Below are 24,756 nucleotides of genomic sequence, written 5' to 3'. Positions count from 1 at the left end.
TTTTGGGCTCCCTAATAGAGGGTACCAGATGAAAGAGAGCAAGGATTGGTTCCATATTGCTCTTTTTCTCTATACTCATCAGAATCACTCCAGCAAGAATTCCTAATTGCAGTAATGGCAGCTGGTTCCTGCCTTCAGCTTATTTTTGGCAATTCCAGAATGAGCCTCTTGACTGCTCAAAAAGTATCAGCATCAGCTAAGCAATGCTCCTTCCTTAGAGGTCTGAACCCCAGTGCTCTAGTGCCTCTTCTCCAAAAGTCTAGATTCTGTAACTCTATTCTCTTCCCTTTGTTCCTATGACCCAAGGGAAAGTAGCTGTTTCCTAAAGTCAGTGTCCCACTTTTGCTTTCTCAATTATCTAATATTTATCAATTTCCTTCTATAAGGTCCTCTTATTTTATTTTATTTATTTATTTATTTGCAAATACTGACTCCAGTGAAGATCCTCTCTTTTAAAATATCTAGCGTGAGGAGGGCTGGATGCGGTGGCTCACACCTGTAATCCCAGCACTTTGGGAGGCTTAGGCGGGCAGATCACAAGGTCAAGAGATCGAGACCATCCTGACCAACATGGTGAAACCCCATCTCTACTAAAAATACAAAAATTAGCTAGGCATGGTGGCATACACCTGTAGTCCCAGCTTCTAGGGAGGCTGAGGTAGAAGAATCACTTCAACCTGGGAGGCAAAGATTTCAGTGAGCCAAGATTGCACCACTGCACTCCAACCTAGTGACAGAGTGAGACTCCGTCTCAAACCAGCAGGAGAAGCCTGGGTGCAGTAGTTCCATACCTATAATCCCAGTATTTTGGGAGGCCAAGGTGGGAAGATTACTTGAGCCTAGGAATTCAAGACCAGTCTAGGCAATATAGTGAGATCTCATGTCTAAAAGTAAAAATAAAAATGTTTAGTTTTGTTTCTGCTTTCCTGATGGGATCCTGATGACATAAGCTCTATAATTAAAAATAAATGAACAAAGTACTGCTAGACGCATTTTCAAAATATAAAGTCTGTTTTTTTTTTTTAAAAAAAACTTTTCTTGAAAAAGATATATATTGTATTTGATGCTACTGTGCCTTTAACTTTTCTTACCAGATTGTTAGTACTTAAAATTGCACTGCAAAATACAAGTTCAGGGTACATGTAATTCTCCAAAAGCAGAATTTATCACTAATTCATTCCCTCCAACATATTTCTCTAGTTCAGAGTTAAACCTGTTTTTCTTTCCAATTACTTTCATAGAGAAGACCTGCTTTGAAGAATCACATATATTATGACATCCAAGTTTTAAATGAACATTATTACTTATAAGACATACCCTGAAATTCTATGTCTCCAATTCCGATATGGATCATATAAACTTTCACAAAATGCCAATGCATGGATCACAAATTCTTCAATAGACGTCTGATCTGCCATTTCCTTCTCTTTCTTTTTGCTTTTTAACTAAGAACAAAGTTAAACACAAAATTAAAGTCATGTCTTACTTATCATCTAACTATAAGTCATTTGTATTCAAATAAGCCAAACTTTCCCATTGAGACTAAGAGTCATTTAATCATATGGACCACATACATCCTTTAAGATTTTAAATATGTCCTATGATAAGTTTAAAATAGCTAGCCAAACATCTTTTGAAAACGTAGTATGTTTTCAGTAAGAAGGATACGTGATGCATAATACGTAAAATCACAAATGGTATCATTTTAAAAGCCATTTATAAAACACTTCAATTTTTAAATTAAATAGCAGTATATATAATAACTACTTATCTACTTTTAGGTAATATGTACAAGATTTCTGAAATACATATTAGCCAACAGTAAGTTTAGGTCTCTTCTCAATTATTACCTCTTCTGAAAATATTTAACCATAATAACTATAATACAAAAAAAAGTAAAACCTAGTTACTCTCAGCAAAGTGATAAAAATGAATATATTAGTTCACACCTACTTGCTGAATATAGAGTGTTGTCATGGTGATGACATAATTAATGTATGAGCAAGTCCCAATTTCTTCCACATTTGATAGATTTCTATGAAAAAAAGAGACTTTAATTTTTTACATATGAATGGTGAACAAAACATATGTTCATGTATTCAGCTTGAATTATGAGAATATATGTTGGCAAACAAAATGCAAATGACATTCATTAAAACATAAAAGCAAATTGGTTATATAACTGCTCTCCCAACCAAGAATGTGAAATATACCTCAAGCACCATTTAACTACTATAAACAAAGAATGTTTACAAAGTACATGTTGATTAGCATCTATTTATTATTGGAAATTGGAAAATATCACAAAGTAGAAACAGAAGAGAAAAAATATATGCCAATATCTTATAATCCATAAGTAACTATGTAGAGTCTTGCTCTGCCACCCATGCTGGCGTGCAGTGGCATAATCTCAGCTCACTGTAACTTCCGACTCCTGGGTTTAAGCAATCCTCCCACATCAGCCTTCCAAGTAGCCAGGATTACAAGCATGTGCCACCATTCCTGGATAATTTTTGTATTTTTAGTAGAGACGGGGTTTCACCGTGTTGGCCAGGCTGGTCTTGAACTCCTGACCTCAAGTGATCCGCCTGCCTCAGCCTCTCAAAGTGCTGGAATTAAAGGTGTGAGCCACTTCACACAGCCAGCAAGACAACAATTTTTTAAAAACAATTGGCCAGGCATGGTGGTGTGCCTCCCAGCTACTCAGGTACTGAGGTGGGAGGATCATGTGAGCCAGGGAGGCTGAGGTTGTAGTGAGCTATGACCATGTCAGTACACTCCAGCCTGGGTGATGGAGCAAGACTCTGTCTCAATTTTTTAAAAAAGTATAATCTGGCCAGGTGCGGTGGCTCACACCTGTAATCTCAACACTTTGAGAGGCTAACGCAGGCGGATCATGAGGTCAGGAGTTGGAGACCAGCCTTGCCAATATGGAGGAGGGTCAGGTGTGATGGTTTATGCCTATAGTCCTAGCACCTTGGGAGGTCAAGGTGGAAGGATCACTTGGGACCTGTCGTTCGAGATCAGCTTGGGCAACATGGCAAAACCCTTCTCTACCAAAAATACACAAAAAAGCTGGGCATGGTGGCATGTACCTATAGTCCCAGCAACTCAGAGGCTGAGGTGGAAAGATAAATTGAGCCTGGGAGATCAAGGATGCAAGGAGCACTTATCAAGCCACTGCACTCCAGCATGGGTGACAGAGTAAGACCCTGTCTAACAAACAAAACAAGAAAATTCACGGAGGACCCTTAAATGCATATTGCTAAGTGAAGGAAGCCAGTCTGAAAAGGCTACATTCTGTATGATTCTAATTATGACACCCTGGAGAAAGCAAAACTAAAAGACACCATTAAAAGATCAGTGGTTAAGCCTCACTCTAGATCCTCTCACTTCAGCCTTACAAAATGTTGGGATTGCAGGCAATGTTAATCATGGTGTCCAAAAGTAAGTTAATGTATCTAAATTGAGACACAGGTTATGCTTCCATCACAGTATACATATCGCAGTGGTGACAATGAGATCTGTAACATTTGGTATGCTTATGCTATGAGTTAAAAAAAAAAAATCAGTGGTTGCCAGAGGTTGGGGCAGGCACAGAGGTGGTATATGCATGAGTGTATAAGGAATGAATAGGTGGAGCACAGGCCATTTTTAGGGTAGGGAAACTATTCTGTCTTTATTCCCAACACTTTGATAGGCAGGAGGATTACTTGAGCCCAGGAATTCAAGACTAGCCTGGACAATGCAGCAAGACAATAATTTTTTTTTATTATTATTTTTTTGAGACAGAGTCTTGCTCTGTCACCCAGGCTGGAGAGCAGTGGCATAATCTCGGCTCACTGCAACATCTGCCTCCTGGGTTCAAACGGTCCTCCTACCTCAGCCTCCCAAGGAGCTGAGATTACAAACATGTGCCATCATTCCCAGCTAATTTTTGTATTTTTAGTAGAGATGGGGTTTCACTATAAAATATATGACAAAATAAATATATGACAATATAAATCTGTCAAAACCCATGAAACTATAGGACACAAATAGTGAACCCTAATATGCACATGGACCTTAGTTAATAATGTATGAATATTGGTTCGTCAGCTATGACGAACGTATCACACTAATGCAAAATATTAACAATAGAGGAAACTCGGGGCTACAGCAAAGGAGTATATGTGGGAATTCTAGGTTTACATAAAAACTGCTCTAAAACAGAAAGTCTATTAAAGTTTTTTAAAAGGGCTTTAAAAAAGTAAAGGGAGATCTCTGTAAATAGAAACATGTTCTGTGACTGGTAGCTACTGAACATTAAATTTATCACCAGAAACTATCTCCTACCCAAAAAATTTTTTTCAACCAAAAAAATGTGTTGAGCATTCAAGTGCTTCCCTCTATTACCAAAACCTAAACATAATGAATTTAAAACAAATATCTGTAGAATTTTTCATTTCAGCAAAATTGTGGTAGGTAGCTAATAGCAAAATATAGCAAATTATCAGAGGCCAACTTATGTCTTACTATCTGAATAAACCCTTTTCCTTTAACCTTTTTTCTTTTTTTGAGACACAGTCTCGCTCTGTCACCCAAGTTGGAGTACAATGGCACAATCTCCCCTCACTGCAACCTTCGCCTCCTGGGTTCAAGCGATTCTCCTGCCTCTGCCTCCTGAATAGCTGGGATTTCAGGTGCCTGCCACCACACCCAGCTAATTTTTGTATCTTTTGGTAGAGACAGAGTTTCACCATGTTGGCCAGGCTGGTCTCGAACTCCTCACCTCAAGTAATCCACCTGCCTCCGCCTCCTAAAGTGCTGGGATTACAGGTGTGAGCCACTGTACCCAGCTGCATTCTTCAACCCTTATAATTCTTATATTATTATTCTAAATTTTAAGGATGAAGAAAAACACAAAAATGAAAACATGTCTAAGACTCTGGGAGAACCTAAATTAGGGATGAAATATTTTGGCAATTATTGCTCAATCATTCCATGATTCCTGAAAAGGCAATAAGCAATTAAGCCAAAGGTGACCAACAGGTAAATTAAGTCCCTATTCATCTACTAATTAATTATAAAATATTTATAAAACAAATAATGTATGTTATAGAAAGTGGCTTCCAAAAAAAAGATAAATTTAAAGATATAGCATGTGGCTTTCGAAATGAAGATAGATTTCAAGAGGAATATGATGCCCTAAACCAATGGTTCTTAAATTCTTATATGCAGATGAATGTGGAATGTTTGAAAAATCTAGATTTTGAGCCCTTTTGAAACAGAATTTCCATAAGCAAGTCTCAAACTCTGTATTCTACTAAGCTTCCTTGTTGTTATTTACACCTACCAAAATGTAAGCATCACACACCTAATTTATAAATGTGGGAAATAGATAATGTATAGGATAATTACATTTTATTTGGTAAAATGATAAAATGAAATATCTGAATGATTTATTTTCACAAATAATAACAGAGGGTAATAAAAATGCATATACATTTACAGGTGAGAACCATACAAAAAATACTGGTATAGCAATTTCTTACGGAAGAAAAACTGTCATTGACTTTAATATAATTTTTTAAAATCTTGGCTCATGTCTCTGTAACTAGGTATAGTAACTAAAAGGATTTCCAATATACTAACAAACCAAAAGCCTATTGCAAAAAGTGTACTTACTCTATAAAGCTTCATGTGAACTACAAACATCATTAATAATAAATAAAATTAATTATTATTTTGGTAACAATTCTTTTAAAACAGATAGTTTATTTTTTTTACTAGATACCTGCAAAGAATAATGAAGAATTTGACAAGCAAAATTGACAAGGCTTGCTGTTGTTCCTCTAACCCATCTGCCATTTTCTGAACACACTGTAGCAACTGGATCCTCAGAACCTGCAGAATATTATCAGGGAGCAGAGATATTCCTGGAGGCACATCATCTACCCTACAACAGAAAGGGAAAAGAATAAGAAGCCTGTTGAAATATAAGAAGAAAATCTCTGGCATTTAAATGAACTTCATTTTCAGCCAAAATCCTAAAGAAGCTCTTTTATTCATTCCAGATACTCTGTGCCTTCTTGTCTGCAACATCTGGTGGTAACCAGATGATTAGTAACTAGAACATTGTTAGAGCAGAGTGGTTTTTCTTACTTCAGAAGAGGCTTACTAAAGAGAGAGACAGAGAGACTATTTGATATCTTCAATTGTACTATTTTTAATGAAAATATTTAGAATAAATTATTTTCCACTTAGAAATACTATGTATACTAAATACTGTGTATACCAGTGTGCATGCCCTTTCTAAAAGAAACAATAACTACCAAATAAAAGTGAAGTATCTATGTAACTAGCTTAATATTTGTCAACTGCTTTACTAAACATCATCGTTTAGTACAGACTCCGCAAGCTATATGATCAGAAGAGGGAGAAAATGATAACCAGCAAAAGGAAAGGAGAAAGATAAAAGGGTATAAAAACCAAAAAAGCAAAAAAGGAAACAGAACTCTGAGCATGGGCATCAACAGAAGATTTTAAAAAGTAATATGTCAATATTTTGTAACAAATGGTTTCTATGTAAGACTACGTGGTTCTTAAGGGCAACAGTCAATATCAGACCTGAGTGGTTCCTCTGGTGTTTCTTTCATAATAAAAACCCATATCTAGATTCAAAGTGTAAAGACAAGGGTACTAAATCTCAGCTCTGTAACATAGAGCTGACAATTTGACCTTTGAAGTTCCCCATGGAAGCTGAAGTACCCAACCTCATGAAATAAATCTGTGTTCCTAGAGGAGCTGGTTTTAAGAGGGCTATGCAGATGGGCACAAGGGATGTATCAAAGGTCACTACTGTGGTCACACAACCAAAACCAGAGAATACGTTCTCCCTCCCCATCAAAAATCAGTGGCACTAAAAACCCTATCATCTCTGGAGATGGAGGAAAATCCAAAGCATAACAAAGCATGGATATCTTACCAGCCTGAAAGATGTGGGCTTAGAATCAAAGGCATGCTGAGTCACAGATAATGAAAAAATACAGTATTTCTTACAAACCTGTTTCTGGCCTGAGGTCTACACCTGGTTGAAACCTATGCCAAATCAGCTAAGAAACAGAAACTTGGCCAGCCTGGGCAACAAAGCAAAACTTCATCTTTACTTAAAAAAAAAATAAATTAACGAGATGTAGTAGTACAGGTCTTCACATCAAAAGCTCCGCCATTCCTTAAAAAGTAGACATGTAGCCTGGGGGCAGTGGCTTACACCTGTAATCCCAGGCGGATCACCTGAGGCAGGGAGTTCGAGGTCAGCCTGACCAACATGGAGAAACCTCAACTCTACTAAATACAAAATTAACCAGGTGTGGTGGCACATGCCTATAATCCCAGCTACTCAGGAGGCTGAGGCAGGAGAATGACTTGATTACAGGAGGCAGAGGTTGTGGTGAACCGAGATCATGCTATTGCACTCCAGCCTGGACAACAAGAGTGAAACTCCATCTCAAAAACAAAACAAAACAAAAAGTAGACAAGTATTGCCCATATCTGAAGGGAGCTCCCTAAAGCACACCTGTGATTAAATGACAATTATACTTTACAGTAGTCTCTTCTTCAGCTTATGCTTAAAATGAAGTATTGCTAGTATTTTTATACCAAGTAAAAGGCTGTTTGATTAACTGTAGGCAGAAAAATCTGAAGCACATAACCAGTAGTCACATGTAGAATAAATACAGTTAGCCTCTTTCTTAATCATCCTACGACATAAATTAAGGAAGTATTTTATAAAATGAACACCCGATTTTAATTAAATTACACAAAAAAATAAGCCATAAAGCATATTACAAGAAATGCCAAATTCTATAACCCAGTTACAAACATTTCATTTTAGTTGGGGCACCATTTCACTTGTAGCTTTGGATTCTTTCATTCTCTTATTTATAGGTAGGTCCCAGAAAATCTTATTTATAGACATACATATATAGTTTTTCCCGCTAAAGGGCTAAAAGAAGTAATCTAAAAATAATAAACAAAGATTTAGATATAACTAATTTTCAAAAGTAAGCAAAGCTATTCCTCCTCACTTTTCCAAAAACATATGTCAACAAGAAAGAAAACATTTGATTTCCCAGCATTTTATCCTACTTATTTAAAAGAGTATTTCCCTTTGTCCTTAGTCATCTCATTCTCTACATGCACATTGTTTTTAATAAGTAATTAAACAGTCAGAAAATCAGCTTCTAAAAAATGACTAAAGAGGAAAAAAATTAGTTTCTAAGATTTTTTTTTTTTTTAACAAAATTGGGGCTTGGACTTGGAACCAACCCAAATGCCCATCGATGACAGACTGGACAGGGAAAATGTGACACACATACACCATGGAATACTATGCAGCCATAAAAAACGATGAGTTCGTGTCCTTTGTAGGGACATGGATGAACCTGGAAACCACCATTCTCAGCAAACCTGACACAAGAACAGAAAATCAAACACCGCATGATCTCACTCATAGGTGGAAGTTGAGCAATGAGAACACATGGACACAGGGAGGGGAGCATCACATACTGGGGTCTGTGGGGGGGAACTAGGGGAGGGACAGTGGGGGGGTCAGGAATTGGGGAGGGATAACATGGGGAGAAATGTCAGATATAGGTGATGGGGAAGAAGGCCGCAAACCACATTGCCACATATGTACCTATGCAACAATCTTGCATGTTCTTCACATGTACCCCAAAACCTAAAATGCAATAAAATATATACATTTAAAAAAAAAATGGGGCTTGGTTGAACATGCCTTATAAAGATGAAATTTCTGGCCATGTTCCTAATGTTATGAGCATTTAAGAATTGGAAGCATTTTTCCCACCTCTAGGACTTTACTGTTCAAAATTAAATTCTATGCTTCTTTTGTTACAGTTTTCCAAATTCCAAAAAGCTGTTCCACTCCTCTGTTTGGTTACTGAATGTCTATTGTAAACAGCTGCCAATGCTTGTCTGTGTCTAATACAGGAAGCAGCCTAGGCTCAAGTTCAAAGCTTTATATTCTAATAAAAGCCATCTCTGCTTTACATTATGAATTCTCTAAGGTCAGTTTACTTCAAATGAGGATTAGCCATGGGTCTCTTACCTTTAAGGTGATTTGACTAATTTTATAAAATATCTTGCATAAAGCATACACTTAAAAATTTGAATGTTTTCTGTTAGAAAAATTAAATTCATAGCTCAGTTTTTTGACAAAAACATGAAACACAACTGTAAGTAAACAAACTATATCACAAACACAGCAATGCTCTTGGCATTCTTCATGTTAGTTTAAACATAGTGGCAATATAAGTCTTCCTAATGTTTTTGGAAACCAACTCCCAAGAAAGGAGATATTCGTCATGTATGGATGATAGCAACTGCACCTCAGAAACTTTAGAAGCCTTCATTCCAATATTCCAAATATTCAAAGGCTCAAATTCTAACTCTATAAAATTCTTAGCCCCATGATTTAAAGCAAGATGTAAAGTATTAAAATAGAAGTACTTCTAAGCACAAATAAGAATATTATTTTCTTAGTAAAAATCAGTAATATATAATTTTATTTTGAGAAAAGTTCAAGATTTAATGCCTCCCAACCTTTATAAACCTATCATGAATAATAATCTAATGAGGAAGGCATCTGAAACTTAATTTATAAATAATGAAGTACTAGTCTTTTCTTAGTACACCCACATCCTAACTTGAGTTCAGTATCTTGGTCAAAAGCTCCAGTGATGTCTCTGGATTATCATACCTACCTCTTAACTGGGCTCCCTGCCTTCAGTCTCAACCCTCTCCACCAGCCACTAAAGTGACTTTGAAACACAAACTTGATCAAGACATTCTACACAGAAAAATTTTCAGTAGCACTCTTATTTTCCATAACAACAATAAGAGTCAAAGTCCATAGTATTGTACGCATGATACTTCACGATCTGGCCCCTATTTGATTCTCTAGACTCGATTCTCCTTTACTACCTCTGATTGCCTACCTCTGTCCCCAAAATGCAAACACTTTTCCTTGTTAAAGATTTAATTCTCCAGATACTCTTTCTCATCACCATAAACCATCCATTTCTCCCTTCTCCCCTTCATACCCTTTTTTTTTTTTTTTTTTTTTTTTTTTTGGAGACAGGGTTTCACTCTGTCACCAGGCTGGAGTGCAGTGACATGATCATAGCACACCACAGCCTCTACTGCCTGGGCAAAATCGATCCTTCCATCTCCATCTCCTGAATAACTGGGACTACATGTGCATGTCACCATTTTTAATTTTTTGTAGAAACAGGGTTTCGCCATGATGTCCAGGCTGGCTCAAACTCCTAGGCTCAAGTAATCTGCCCACCTCAGGCTCCCAAAGTACTGGGATTACAGATGTGAGCCACTGCACTCGGCCAACATGTATCTTAAACTGGCACTCCTTTTGTGGCTAAACGCCTCTTGCGATTTTTCTTGCATTTTACTCCAGCCAATCTCTCTTATTGAACTACTATTAGGCCTTCAAGGTAGCTTAAGACATAGAAAAAACTTTATCTGAAAAGTGGGCCTGGGAAATGGTAAGAAGGTGAGGAATGGTGGCAGGTGGAAAAATTACTTTTCAATAAATTTGAATTTTTCCCCCATTTTATGATTTTTAAATCTAGTTTCTAAAAATCTAAACACTTCACCTCCTCTAAGATGTTTTCTAAGGTCCTACTATAAGGGCAGGAATGAAAATAAGTTTCAACTCACATGTCTGCTGTATAATAAAGAATATATAAGAATACATAACTGGTCTTTGTCCCAGTTTTCTGGCATATTGCTTCAAAAACCCTTGAGATTTTCTGCGTGATATTCAGAATGTCTTTTGTTATTCATGATAAGCCCTATGGATTACATCTGAGTCTATGCAAGTGAAGTGACTCAAAGTGAGCCCTTAGTTTCAAACTCTGGACATCAAAATCTTGAAGAGCTTCCTGATTAGTGAACACACTGATGTTTAGGAAGGGCAACACACCTTGACTCCATGGGGAGAAGACCATGGAAACTCTGCATCCAGAACCTTCCACACCTTGTCCTATGTGTATTCTTTACAATAAAGCCATAATCATAAGTATAGTACTTTCAGTAAGTTCTTCGAGTCAGTGTAGTGAGTTACTGAACCTGAGATGGGGAGGAAGGTGTGAGAACCTGAATTTATAGCCAGTTGGTCTGAAATGTGGGTGGTCCCCAAGACTTGCAGTGGTTAATGTCTGAAGTGAAGGCAGTCTTACAGAGGACTTTGCCTTAACCTGTGGGATCCGGTAGTTGGTGTCAGAAATTAAGTGTGTTGCAGGACACCAGTTGGTAGTGTCCTACCAAAGCAGAGAAGAGGTTTCTAGAAGCCAGGTTTAGCATCACCAAGAAAGACCACTGTCATGAATTAGCTATGTCTCTGTGAGAATAGGGTTATTCATGAGTATCAAGAGAGTAACATAATTATCATCCTTGTAATAGGTCATCAATGAAATCTGTGTCGAAAATGAAAAACTCATCCAAGGGTAACAAATTAGTGTTTCTACATACCTGGTAGGCAGCTTTTCAAAGTCAACATCTAAAAATTGTTCATAGCTAGAAACAAAAGTGTCCAACCATAGCTTCAGGTAATCTGGATCTTTCTGAAATAAGAAAACCATTATAATATTAAGTATACCTGTCAGGAAAAAAAATGCTTCCACACCTATTAAACAGATACGTAAAGAAGCAATACTATGAAATCTCTAAGTGAATTCAGGAGTATATTTGTGCTGTTTCAAAATGTGTATTTAGTATATGGAACTCTCAAATGGCTTCTCATGTCACTCAAAGAGCTAAAATCTTAACAATGTCCTATAAGAGTTTAAACAATTTACCCTCCTATATCACTGTAACCTTGTCCACATTTACCCTGTACTATACTGGCCTTCTGGCTGTTTCCTGGGATATGCCAGGTCTTCTCTTTGACCCTTCCTTTCCAGTTTTTGAAGATAAAACAGGGAATAATCTTCTCTGAAGATACTTGATAAAAATTGCCCCAAAAAACAAAAACACATGCTTCCACTGCACTGTGCTTTCAGATATTCTGGGTCTTGTTCAGCTGGTGGATGAGCTGATTGATGCGTTCATCCCAGAGCCAGGTGAGCCCATCTTCTTGAGGAAGCCCATTATATTTTTGGTATGTAGTAGAAGTTGCAGTGAGGGGAGATCATGCTACTGCACTCCAGCCTGAGAAGACAGGCCACCGAAAGGTGAAAAGGGTGCAAGAACCATAAGATCTCCTAGAAATACTTCCCTGGGAAGACAATTTCATGAATGAGGTCTTCCGAGCAAGTGACACCAAACTTCCCCAGTTGCTCCTCAGTCATTGTGTTGTCTGTCAGAGGGATGGTCTTATTCTTGACCTTGGCTTGTCCACATTTCAAAGTTAGTTCCCGCACAGACTTCAGATGTGGAAATCCCCAGGTCATGTAAAGTTCCACTATAAGCGGCATTTTTAAGTTCTGGGGATTGACTTTTACAAAGACACCACTAAAAATTTTCTTCAGGTGAAGTCTTGCAATGGTTCTCTCCACCAGTAAACTCATACCATTAATCCTTCCAACAAAGACCAACGGATGTTTATCTGGCAATTTCAGGGCATGAGGTCTCACTTTTAGTCATCTGAGATGCACCTTGTCACATTTTCTGCCTCCAGGAATCATGCAGGAACGATTCCAGTTGCTTAAACCTGAGCCCTTTTCCTTTCCTCTGCTCCCTCTTTGACAAAAGTGCCTGTTTTGCCTGAGTGGCTTTGAGGGCTTGATAAGCCTTTCTCTTTTTCAAGAGATTTTCTGGAACCAAAGGGATTTTTCTTTGCTCTTGTTCCACCATCTTTCTAGTATTGTAGCTACTATCAGGCACAACCCTACCCCAAGTCATTTTTTAAATGATATATTCTCAAGAAGGCCTATTTTTACCATCTTTCTTAAAACCAGAAACCTCACCACCGCTTTACCTTTCCCTATCATGTTCCCCCAACCATGGTCCTTTATCACCTTTCATCATGCTCTATAATTTACTTATTAGTTTACTGTTTGTCACTTCCCCAGAATACAGATTTCACAAGTGCAGAGAGTTTCATTTTTTTGTTTACTAATCAACACCAGTACCTTAAATAGAGGCTGGTACTGAGGCTGTGCTCAGTAAATATTTGTTCCATTAATAGTAAGTGTAAAATGCATAAATGAAATCAAATTGGAAATAAATCATTAAAGTAAACATAAAAACTGAAACCAAAATTTTCTAGAAGAAAACATGTTGGGCACAGTGCTCACACCTGTAATCCTAGCACTTTGGGAGGCCAAACTGGGCAGATCACCTGAGGTCAGGGGTTTGAGACCAGCCTGGCCAACATGGTAAAACCTTATCTTTACTAAAAATATAAAAATTAGACAGGTGTGGTGGTGAACGCCTGTTGTCCCAGCTACTCAGGAGGTTGAGGCATGAGAATTGCTTGAATCCGGGAGGCGGAAGTTCCAGTGAGCCGAGATCATGCTACTGCACTCCAGTCTGAGTGACAGAGCAAGACTCTGTCTCCAAAAGAAAAGAAAATACTGAAAAATTTTGCTACCTGGAGATAAACAGAGGCTTCTTAGCTAGGACACAAAAAATCATAAACCTAAAAAGAAAAAAATAAATAATGTGTTAATCAAAATTTAAAACTTCTACTCATCAAAAGACGCTATTAAGAAAATGAAGCCTGGGTGCAGTGGCTCACATCTGTAATCCCCACACTTTGGGAAGCTGAGGTGAGAGAATCGCTTGAGCCCTGGAATTTGAGACCACCTTAAGCAACATAGTGAGACTCCATCTCTACAAAAAAATAGAAAAAAATTAGCTGGGCCTGGTTGAGCATGCATGTAGTCCCAGCTGCTCAGGAGGTTGAGGTGGGAGGAATTCTTGAGCAGAGGAAGTCAAGACTGCAGTGAGCTGTGATCGTGCCACTGAGTGACACATGCCATTAGTAAAGAAAAAGATGAATATCTCTGCACTTGTGAAACCTATATTCTGGTGACAGTGAGACTCTAAAGAAAAAAAACGGAAAGACAAACCGTAGTGGCTGAAAATATTCTCAAAGACTTGTATGAAGAACATAAAGATCTCCTAAAATCAATAACAAAGACAACTCAATTTGAAAATGAGCACAAGGGGCCAGACAAGGCTCACACCTGTAATCCTCGCACTTTGGGAGGCTGAGGAGGGTGGATCATGAGGTCAAGAGATCAAGACCATCCTGGTCAACATGGTGAAACCCTGTCTCTACTAAAAATACAAAAATTAGCTGGGCATGGTGGCGCATGTCTATAGTCCCAGCTACTCAGGAGGCTGATGCAGGAGAATCACTTGAACCTAGGAGACAGAGGTTGTACTGAGCTGAGATGGCTCTACTTCACTCCAGCCTGGGCAACAGAGTAAGACTCCGTCTCAAAAAACAAAAAAAAATGGGCAAAAGGTTTGGACACTTCACAAAAGGGAATACACGAATGGCCAAATAGCATCCTAATCTGTGACTAATATCATTAGTTATGCAGAGAAATGTAAATTAAAACCAAGTAAGATACCCATTAGATTGGCTAAAAGTAAAAAGACTAACTATATCACGTTAGTGAAGACATGCAGTAATTGTAACTCTCATATATTACTTGTGGCAGTATGAAATAAGATTACCACTTAGAAATGTTTAAATATGGCCGGGCGCGGTGGCTCAAGCCTGTAATCCCAGCACTTTGGGAGGCCGAGGCGGGTGGATCACGAGGTCAAGAGATCGAGACCATCCCGGTCAACATGGTGAAACCCCGTACTCTACTAAAAGTACAAAAAATTAGCTGGGCATGGTGGCACGTGCCTGTAATCCCAGCTACTCAGGAGGCTGAGGCAGGAGAATTGCCTGAACCCAGGAGGCGGAGGTTGCGGTGAGCCGAGATCGNAAAAAAAAAAAAAAAAAAAAAAAAAAAAAAAAAAAAAAAAAAAAAAAAAAAAAAAAAAAAAAGAAATGTTTAAATATACACATATCAAACAGCCCAGCCATTACTCTCCCAGATAAATGAATACAAATATCCACAAAAACGCCTGTACAAAAATATTTATAGAAACTTTGTTTATAATAACCCAAAGCTGAAAACAAAAATTCTGTCAAGTTAACAGATAAACAAATTGTGGTAATGGAATACAATTCCAGGAATAAAAATGAACTATTGATACTCACAATGACAAAAAAATTTTTTCAAAAATCTATTGAGCAAAAGATGTCAGACATCAAAGCACATACCACTTATTTATTTATTCATGTAATTATTTATGTATTTATTGATTTATGAGACAGGTTCTCACTCTGTCACCCAGGCCAAAGTACAGTGGCACAATCACGGTTCACTACAACCTCAAACTCCTGAGCTCAAGGAATCCTCTTACCTCAGCCTTCCAAAGTAGCTGGGATTACAGGCACAAACCATCATGCCTGGTTACTTTTTGCATTTTTTGTAGAGACAGGGTCTTGCTATGATCTCAAACTGCTGGCCTCAAGTGATCCCCCTACCTTGGCCTCCCAAAGTGCTGTAATTATAGGTGTGAAGCACCTCAACTAGCCTGATTTCACTTATATGCAGTTCTAGAGCAGCCTATGGTAACAGAAATTAGACCACATGGCTGCCTCTGGAGAGGACTAACTGCAAAGGGGCACAGAGGGAATTTTCCTAGGTGATGGAAATTTTCCATTTCTTGACTAAAATAATGTTCACACAAATGTTTGTGTGTATCAAAATTTACCACATTTGACACTGAAAATCTGTGCATTTTAAAGCTTTGTGACATTTCAGTAAAGCTGAGAGAAAAGAAACTGGCTGGGAGCAGTGGCTCACGCCTGTAATCCTAGAACTTTGGGAGACCAAGACGGGCGGATCACAAGGTCAGGAGATCAAGACTATCCTGGCCAACATGGTGAAACCCCGTCTCTACTAAAAATACAGAAAAAAAAAATACAAACCTGGGCATAGTGGCACACACCCTGTAGTCCCAGCTACTAAAAAGGCTGAGGCAGGAGAATCACTTGAACCCAGGAGGCGGAGGTTGCAGTGAGCCTAGGTCGCACCACTGAACTCTAGCCTGGCGACAAAGCGAGACTTTGTCTCCAAAAAAAAAAAAAAAAAAAAACTATGATCCCTGGAAATTTTTAAATATATTAACTGTATCTCAAAAAGTGATGCCCAATTCTTTTCCTTTGCCCCCTCAATATTTCTTCATGTCAGTCAGATTTCAACATGTGATTTAGGAGTCTCAGTTACACAGTCATTAAATATCATTGCTTAAGCACTCCTCTTGGTTAAAGGGAATTCAAGCAACTTATTTCTCTGAAATAAAAGCATTACACTACAAATCAAAATCTAAAAGAATGTTCCCAGAATATGCAGAGACTACTGACCTTTTGTGTATTTGCTTTTTCTATTAATATATGGTTCTAAGATCGGCTTGTAAACTCCCTCTCTCTACATCATTACTGAGAAATCAGATGAAAATACTGAAGAAAAAGAGCTACCTTTTATGAGAAATTTTCTCAAGAGTTTCACTACTTGTTTTTTACATGTCTAATTAGAATGTCATTCATTTATTCATTCATTTATCCATTCAGTATAGAACTCCAGAAATACAAGTAGCTAAAGTTTTCCTTATCATTGTTCCTCTCTAATATAGCAGAGAATTACCTCTTAGTAAAAGACACAAAACGGTCACACAACACCATAAAGAATTAATGCATTTCTCTTCTAATGCATATTTTATTTAGAAACTCTATAGTATCTGGTTCAAATTCTAAAGGTCTGGCTACTAAGTGTTTGGCAAGCACAGAGTTCACCTACAAAATTAAGCAACTCTAAGGGAAAAAAAGGTACTTAAATTTGGAGGTGTTTCATTTATTAAGAAATAAAGCACTTACAATTTTTTGAACATCTGCCATACACAAAGTAGTATAGCAGGCATTTAAAAAATACATCATCCCATTTACTCCTTACAACTATCCAATGAAGATTTAATTTTCCCCATTTTACAGGTTAGAAAAGGGAAGTTCTGCCAGGTGCGGTGGCTCACACCTGTAATCCCAGCACTTTGGGAGGCCAAGGCGGGCGGATCATGAGGTCAGGAGTTTGAGACCAGCCTGGCCAACATAGTGAAACCCTGTCTCTACTAAAAATACAAAAAATTGGCCAGGCATGGTGGTGTAACCTGTAATCCCAGCTACTCCATCTCAAAAAAAAGAAAAAAGAATTAAAAGGGAAGTTCTAAAGATGTATAATTTCCCCAGTCACACGGCTAGTAATGGATAACGCAGGAATTAAAATATAAGAATCCAATTCGTGTTCTTTCCACTACACTACAATGGCTTTAACTCTGTGCATAAATAGAATGGAGCTTTAGTGGGCAAAAGAGGAAAGGGGAACTTAGTCAGGACCAGTAAACTCAAGGTCATAAAGTATTTAACACACACAAAAAAGCCACATTTTATACATCCTATAAAAACTCTTCATTTCACTGCCAAAGGTCATAAAAAGAAAGATACACACACACAGAAACAATTTTAATTAAATCTCAAGCTAAGTCACTTTCATAGTTAAGACGAGTTTGCTTTATTGAAACACCGCAGTCTGGCCTATCTCTCCTTTTGTACAATATTTATTTATTAACATAACACGCAAATGTATTAAGTAGTGCAGGAGTGTTGCAGCCAAATTATTTGGACTCTAATCCCTGCTCTGTAACTTTCTTGAACAAGTCAGCCTATGTTTGCACATCACTTTCTTCCTCTATAAAAATGAACATAATGATGTCTCACAGGACTGTTGTGAAAATTAAATAATCTAACACATGTCAAGGGCTTAGAATGCCTAGCACATAGTATATGCTCAATAAGTATCAATAAATATTATTTTCATAACCTACTATGTGCCCAAATCAGGAAACTCCCACAAAACAGTAATGTTCGGTGCTATATATAATCCCCTTTGCCACCTGATTTTAAATTTTATTCTTTTCTTCTCAAACCTCTTTGCATTTACTATCTGTGTGACTTTCAGCAGGCTTACTTCACCTCTCTGAGCTGTTCTTTGTCTGTAAAATGAAGATAATACTTCCTACCTCATAGGGTTGTTGAGAGCACTAAATGAGATAATGCACAAAGGCACTCAGTAGTGCGTGACATTTAGCAAATGCTCAAAACATGTTGGTTACAATTATAATACAGACCTCACCAACAAGTTGGTCATGATCCAATATAACAAGCAAAATAATTACAAAATCAAGTTTATTGATTCTGTACTCAAATATCCAATCATCCCATCTGCCGCTGATTAAGACAAATAATATCTGGAATGTTACATAGCTCCCTACAATTTCTCCCACCTATACACAGCTAATGAGATGCGTTAAATTTAAATCCAGTCATCTCCTCTGTCCTGCCCAAATATTTTCATTGGCTCCCCATTACCAAAGAATGAAGTCTGAACATTTAGAGCTGTGCCATCCAATAGGGAGGTCACTAGCCACATGTGATTACCTAAATTATATTAAAGCACAGCAGGCGTTTAGCTTCTCATAATACCCACCCACCTTTTGGGAGGCTTTAGAGAGGATAATGGAATTAAATGATCTATGCAATTTCCCCTAGTTCTTCAGAGACAGGGTTACAGCTAAGGTTAGGGGAATGCTTTATTTCCTCTATGCAATGACATTTGGATTACAGTATTCACTCAAATTTTAAAACTAGCAAATTTTAAATGTACATACATATTTCAATCATATGTTGGGCAGTTCTCAACTTACATATGAATTGAATTTTAAAAGTTCATTTAAATCAGTCATATTTATATTTTCTAACATCCTACCAAAAGATAAATTCCCCCCACAGAAACATTATAATGGTGACTAGTCTTGCAAGTCAGCCCTTAAGTTTTTCTGACACATCCTAGCAACCATAAAAAACGTTTAATAAATACAGGCCAACCATGTATGAACTAGGGACCATGCTAGATAATGAATATAAAGACAGGAAACACAGTCTTGTTCTCAAAGTGCTATTGTTCAAGAGAAAAGAGGAATAAAGAAATAAATGCAAAATAACCTATGAAGTAACATAGTTGTGAAAAACACTGAAAAAGCATAAAGAAGGGAATTATTGATTCTGTCAAAGGTGGGGGTAAATGTGTAGTGTAGTGTCAAGAGCTCAAAAAAGTTTTCAAAGAATCATAAACAGATACTCTCAGCAAGGGTGGGGGAAGAAATCCAGACAGAGAGAAAACAGCAAGATATGTTCAAAGATGTACAACATTTGGTATCATTCCACTGTGGAAATTACAGGAAGTAGTGGGATAATCAAACAGGATTATCAGACTGGAGAAGTCAACATTTCCTAACAAGTATCCAACCGAACATTGTTCACTTGGATGATAACAGATAAGACTGGAAAAGATTTTTAAAAAGTGGAGGTGGAGGTTGAGCCCATGTCTGTAATCCCAACATTCTGGGAAACTGAGGCGGGTGGGCAGATCATTTGAGTCTAGGCAACATAGTGAAATCCCATCTCAAACGCACAAAACAATTTGTTTAATTAGTGAGGCATGGTGGCGTACACCTGTGGTCTCAGCTACTCAGGAGGAAGATGGAGGATCACTTAAGCCCAAAGGTCAAGGCTACAGTGAGCTGAGATTGTGCTACTACACTCTAGCTAGGGTGACAGTGAGACCCTGTCACAAAAATAAATTAATTCAAATTAAAAAAAGAAATCTGTGCTCAATGAAATTAGTTAAGCCAAAATATTGTTGTTAAAATGAAATGTACCTTGTGAAGGAGACTGAAAAGGGTGCCTATGGTATGAAACATATACATAGAACCACATGCCTTTTCTTCCTGACTCAAGTTCATTAGTCTTATCAGAGAACCAACTTTTTATTTGGTTGATCCTTTCCATTATATATATATATTATTTAATTAATTTCTACTCTTTCTAAAAAACATTTCATTAAATAAAATTTCAAACATACATAAAAGTGGAGAATGGGATGGCTTGGCTTCAACAATTGTCAAATCATGACCAATCTTCTTTCATCTATATCCCCATCCTCAATTGCACTATTCTGAAGCAAACTAGATATACCATCTCATCCACAAATACTATTTATTTGTGGATCTATTTCTAAGTATCTATCCCTAAAATTATCTTTTTAAAATATAACTATCAAATCACATTTAAAATAAATTAGCAGTTGTTTTAACATCAGTCAGTGTTCAAATTTTCCAGACTCACTCAGAAGTGCCTTTCTTTTTCATCAGTTTGATCAGATCTGAACCCAAATAAAGCCTGTATGTTACAACTGGTTGATATATCTTTTAAGTCTTTTTAAACCTATAGATTTCCACTACATCTCTCCTCCACCATCACCACCACTACCATCTGTTAAAGACATGGGGTCATTTGTGATGTAAAATTTGTCACATCAAGGGGTTTTGCTGGTTGCCTATCCTTTCATCATTTATTCCTTGGACCTCGGTATTTCCTATAAACTAGCAGTTAAATCTAGAGGCTTAAGTAAATTCAGAATCAATTTTTTTGGCTAAAAAAAAATTGCCACATATGTGTTATATATTTATTTTATAAGGTATATAATATATCTGGTTATCTCTTTTTTGTGACATTAGAAACTACTGATCCAGTATTTCATTATGAGTAATTTCTGCAAAAACCTGACAATTTCCTCATACTAACACCATTACTACTAGAAAGATTTGCAGAAGAGCTATTTATTATTCTCAATTCCACTTCCAGATTCTCAATTAAAAGTATATCCCGATACAGACTGTGTTTATGCTACTCATCCCTCGATGTTATATAATGGATAGTGGCCTATAAAACATAAACCTATTCCTTAATACATGCCAACTTTCTGATATATGTATATTTCCCACAACAACTGAAAATACATACAATAAACTTGGGAATTTTCACATTTAAAAAGCTACAATATCCAACTGGGCATGGTGGCTCACACCAGTAATCCCAGCACTTTGGGAGGCCAAGGTGGATGGATCACCTGAGATCAGGAGTTCAAGACCAGCCTGGCCAATATAATGAAATCTTGTCTCTACCAAAAATACAAAAATTAGCTGGGTGTGTTGGTACACACCTGTAGTCTCAGCTACTCAGGAAGCTGAGGCAGGAGAATCGCTTGAGCCCTGGAGATGGAGGTTGCAGTGAGCCAAGATGGTGCCACTGCACTCCAGCCTGGGCAACAGAGTGAGACTCTGTTTCAAATAAATAAATAAATAACAAAAGCCACTATTTTTTTCACTCTTTCTTTGGGTTTTTGTTCTTTTCTTATCTTCTTAAACGGATGATACAATAGTTATCTATTCCTGAATATCACATTATCCTAAATTTTAACAGCTTAGAACAACGAACATTTATCTCACTGTTCCTTAGGGTCAGAATTCAAGAGTGGCTCAGGTTGGTGGCTCTGGCTCAGCATTTCTCATGAGCTCATAATGAACATGGCAACTAAGAACACAGTCATATCAAAGCTTGACTGGGCTGGAGGAACCACTCAAAAGCTCACTCACATGGTGGTTGGCAGGAGCCTTCCATTCTCCACAAGATGGGCCTCTCCATAGGGTTACTCATTATTGAATTTATGGATTCCCCCAGAGTAAGTGATCAAAAAATAACAATAATAAAGAACAACTGAGATAAAACAATAGTGTCTTTCATAGCCTAATTTCGGAAATGGCATATTATCACTTTTGCCAAATTCTACTGATCACAGACCAACTTGTGGTACAATGAGGGAGGGGACTACACACAAGAGTGCAAATACCAGGAGGTGGGATCTTGAACGCTAGCTACCACAAATGACTAGTTCATTAAGTTTTAGTCTTTTTTATTTCTAACATATGTACTTACATTTTCCTAAGTAATTCTGTAGCTGCCAAGTTTTAAAATGTACTTTTATTATTCAATTTTTTAAAATTCTAATTTTTCCCCATTTTAAGACAAGTCTATTTCTCTTTCAGAACTGTGAGGTCACTTTTCCCATATTTCTATAATTCTAAGATTCTTAACATTTTGACATCTTTGCAATTAAAATGCTTCTCAAAATTGCCCTTACAGAGGCAGCTGACATTTGTTCTTGCCTGTTCATATGCAAACCTGGTAGATTTCGTACTGATGTTCCTTCACTAGATTAACATGTATAGTTAGTACTACACATAAGTTTAACTACCATTCAAAATGTCTTCAAAAACTTATACTATCATTAGGCAATAAAATGAAAGTATTGTGTACAAAGAAAGGCATGAAAACAGAGCAACGGTAAAATCTGACATCAACAAAGCAAATATTCATTACTATAGAAACAATCACAATTGTATGTTTTCTGGCAAACGGCTTAGTATTTTATAAACTTGAAAATGAGAGATACTCTCAAATAGATGAAATGGAAATACATGTGTGAAAACATTATCTATCATAAGCCAAACTGCAAAAGAAGACAAATCTGCCAAATCACTAGGAGAAGATGAGAGAAATTTCAAAACAATGAGAACCTGGTATAGTCAATTCCTACATCAGGAAGTAAGTTATTAACCTGCAGTTTGACTGCCAGCATTTCTCTAAATGTTACATAAAGTAATGGTATATCTTATAATCAATGTTTTCAAATTCCATGATATACAGAATCTGTTCAACTTTTTTTTTTTGAGAGATAGCAATAACAGCTCACTGCAGCTTCAACCTGCTGGGCTCGAGTGATCCTTACACCTCAGTCTTTCAAGTGACTATGACTATAGGTACGCATCACCATGCCTGGCTAATTTTTGAATTTTTTTTGTGGAGACAGGGTCTTCCTATATTGTGCAGGCTGGTTTTGAACTCCTGGCCTCAAGCAATCCTTTCATCTAGGTCTCCCAAAGTCCTGGGACTACAGGTGTAAACCATGGCACCCAGTATATTTATTTTATAATCTCTGCCTTCTGATATCAATATATAATTTTAGATCTATGCTTAGTGTCTACTTCCGTTGGTTCTCACTCATGGCACTTTTCCCTGAAGTCCTGGCAGAGGTAGGAGTGAAGCAGATTTGCTTCCAATTGATCCTTATGCCAAAGGTCTAAGTTATGGGAATCAGAAGGGAAATTTTATTAGACTTCTCATTCCAGTTAGTCCCTTGGCTTTACATTTGGTATTTGTTCTTTATTATTATTGTAAATTGTTCTTATTATTATCTGATCACTTACTCTGAGGGAATCTAGAAGCTCAGTAATGAGTAGCCCTATGAAGAGGCCCATCTTGTAAAGAACAGAAGCCTCTTCTAAATTCTATCAATTTACAAGACCATGAAAACAAAAGCTCAATTTCACCAGGCAAAAGAGGCCTTCATTTACCTAAGTTTCTGCTTTTGTTAAGGTTTGCTTCATAATGCCTTACCACATTACCAGTTTTTCAATAATTTTAAGATGTTTCTTAAATTTTATCCAGAATTTCTAGTAATTTTCAGAAGGGTTAGCCTAAACAACCTAGTCTACCTTATTACCAGAAATGAAAATCTATACTTAAGGACCACTTTTCCTCAGTACTTTTCGGTCATGTCTTTATGCTTGCCTGGAATATTTTCTTTAACGATTAAGCCACTATACATTCTTTAAAACCTTGATAGATGCTACTTCTTCCACTAAGTTATAACTGATAACTTCACCCTCCATTTTGCTTTAGTTTACTTATTATCTGGACCTACAACCTAAGTGAGAAACCGCTTCTAGCTGGAAAAGCATGCCCTCATATGAAGTCATAGTCAATTAAATAGATGAAAGCAAAAATTCTGATGAAAGGAAAACCCATCACATCCAAGAGAGGTTTGGAAGCCATTTTAACACAAACAAAGTAGTAATATTGTAATAGAGGTATATGTATACAAAATAGGCTGAAAATACACCAATTCCTAGTGAGAAAGGTTTCAAATTTTACTTTATGTATTTTTTTTTTATTAACTTTTTCTTTTTTTGAGAAAGGGTCTTACTTTGTTGCCCAGGCTGAAGTACAGTGGCACAATCAGGGCTCACTGCAGCCTCAACCAACTGGGCTTGAGTGATTATCCCACCTCAGCTTCCTGAGTAGCTGCGACTACAGGCACATGCCACCATACTCAACTAATTTTTGTATTATCTGTAGAGGCAGGGTTTCACCATGTTGCCTCAGGCTAGAATTTTGTAAATGTTTACAGAACTATCCATTCAGATAACTAATAAAGTTCCCGGTCTGATCAATACAGTGTAGAAAAATCACAGCTAAGATCAACAGAACTGGCTGACATCTGCAATGCTAGGTAAAATATGCCTTGTTAAATGAATTTTGTGTTTACCTTGGAGTTTTGCACATTAGTAGTCAGGTAAAGAAACTTCTGATGCAGGCCAGACACAGTGGCTCACGCCTGTAATCCCAACACTTACAGAAGCTGTAGCACCTGAGGCCAGGAGTTCGAGACCAGCCTGGCCAACATGGTGAAACCTCATCTCTACTAAAAGTACAAAAATTAACCAGGCATGGTGGTACACGCCTATAATCCCAGCTACTCAGGAGGCTGAGGCACAAGAATCACTTGAATCTGGGAGGTGGAGGTTACAGTGAGTCAAGATTGCACCACTGCACTCCAGCCTGAGCAACAGAGCAAGACTCTTGACTTA

The 24,756-nt window shown here is 37.4% G+C and overlaps 1 protein-coding gene and 1 non-coding gene across 2 annotated transcripts in view; one reads left to right on the top strand and one right to left on the bottom strand.

Annotated features, from left to right (window-relative positions):
• The window catches only part of NBEAL1 (neurobeachin like 1), a 198,761-nt gene that overhangs the window by 158,267 nt on the left and 15,738 nt on the right, over positions 1-24,756 (bottom strand). The window contains exons 3-6 of the mRNA XM_037741503.1: positions 11,554-11,645; positions 5,777-5,938; positions 1,954-2,035; positions 1,318-1,445 (exon numbers count right to left, since the gene is read on the bottom strand). Coding sequence (XP_037597431.1) covers positions 1,318-1,445; positions 1,954-2,035; positions 5,777-5,938; positions 11,554-11,645 — 464 coding nt within the window. The remainder of the gene's footprint in view (positions 1-1,317; positions 1,446-1,953; positions 2,036-5,776; positions 5,939-11,553; positions 11,646-24,756) is intronic.
• Positions 3,397-3,535, top strand: LOC119472456. Its single transcript, XR_005201600.1, has one exon. It is a non-coding gene; the product is annotated as a small nucleolar RNA SNORA1 (small nucleolar RNA).

The sequence above is a fragment of the Cebus imitator genome, unplaced genomic scaffold (genome assembly GCF_001604975.1).
Source record: "Cebus imitator isolate Cc_AM_T3 unplaced genomic scaffold, Cebus_imitator-1.0 Scaffold101, whole genome shotgun sequence".
In the NCBI taxonomy this organism is placed as follows: domain Eukaryota; kingdom Metazoa; phylum Chordata; class Mammalia; order Primates; family Cebidae; genus Cebus; species Cebus imitator.
This window is presented reverse-complemented; position numbering and strand designations above follow the sequence as displayed.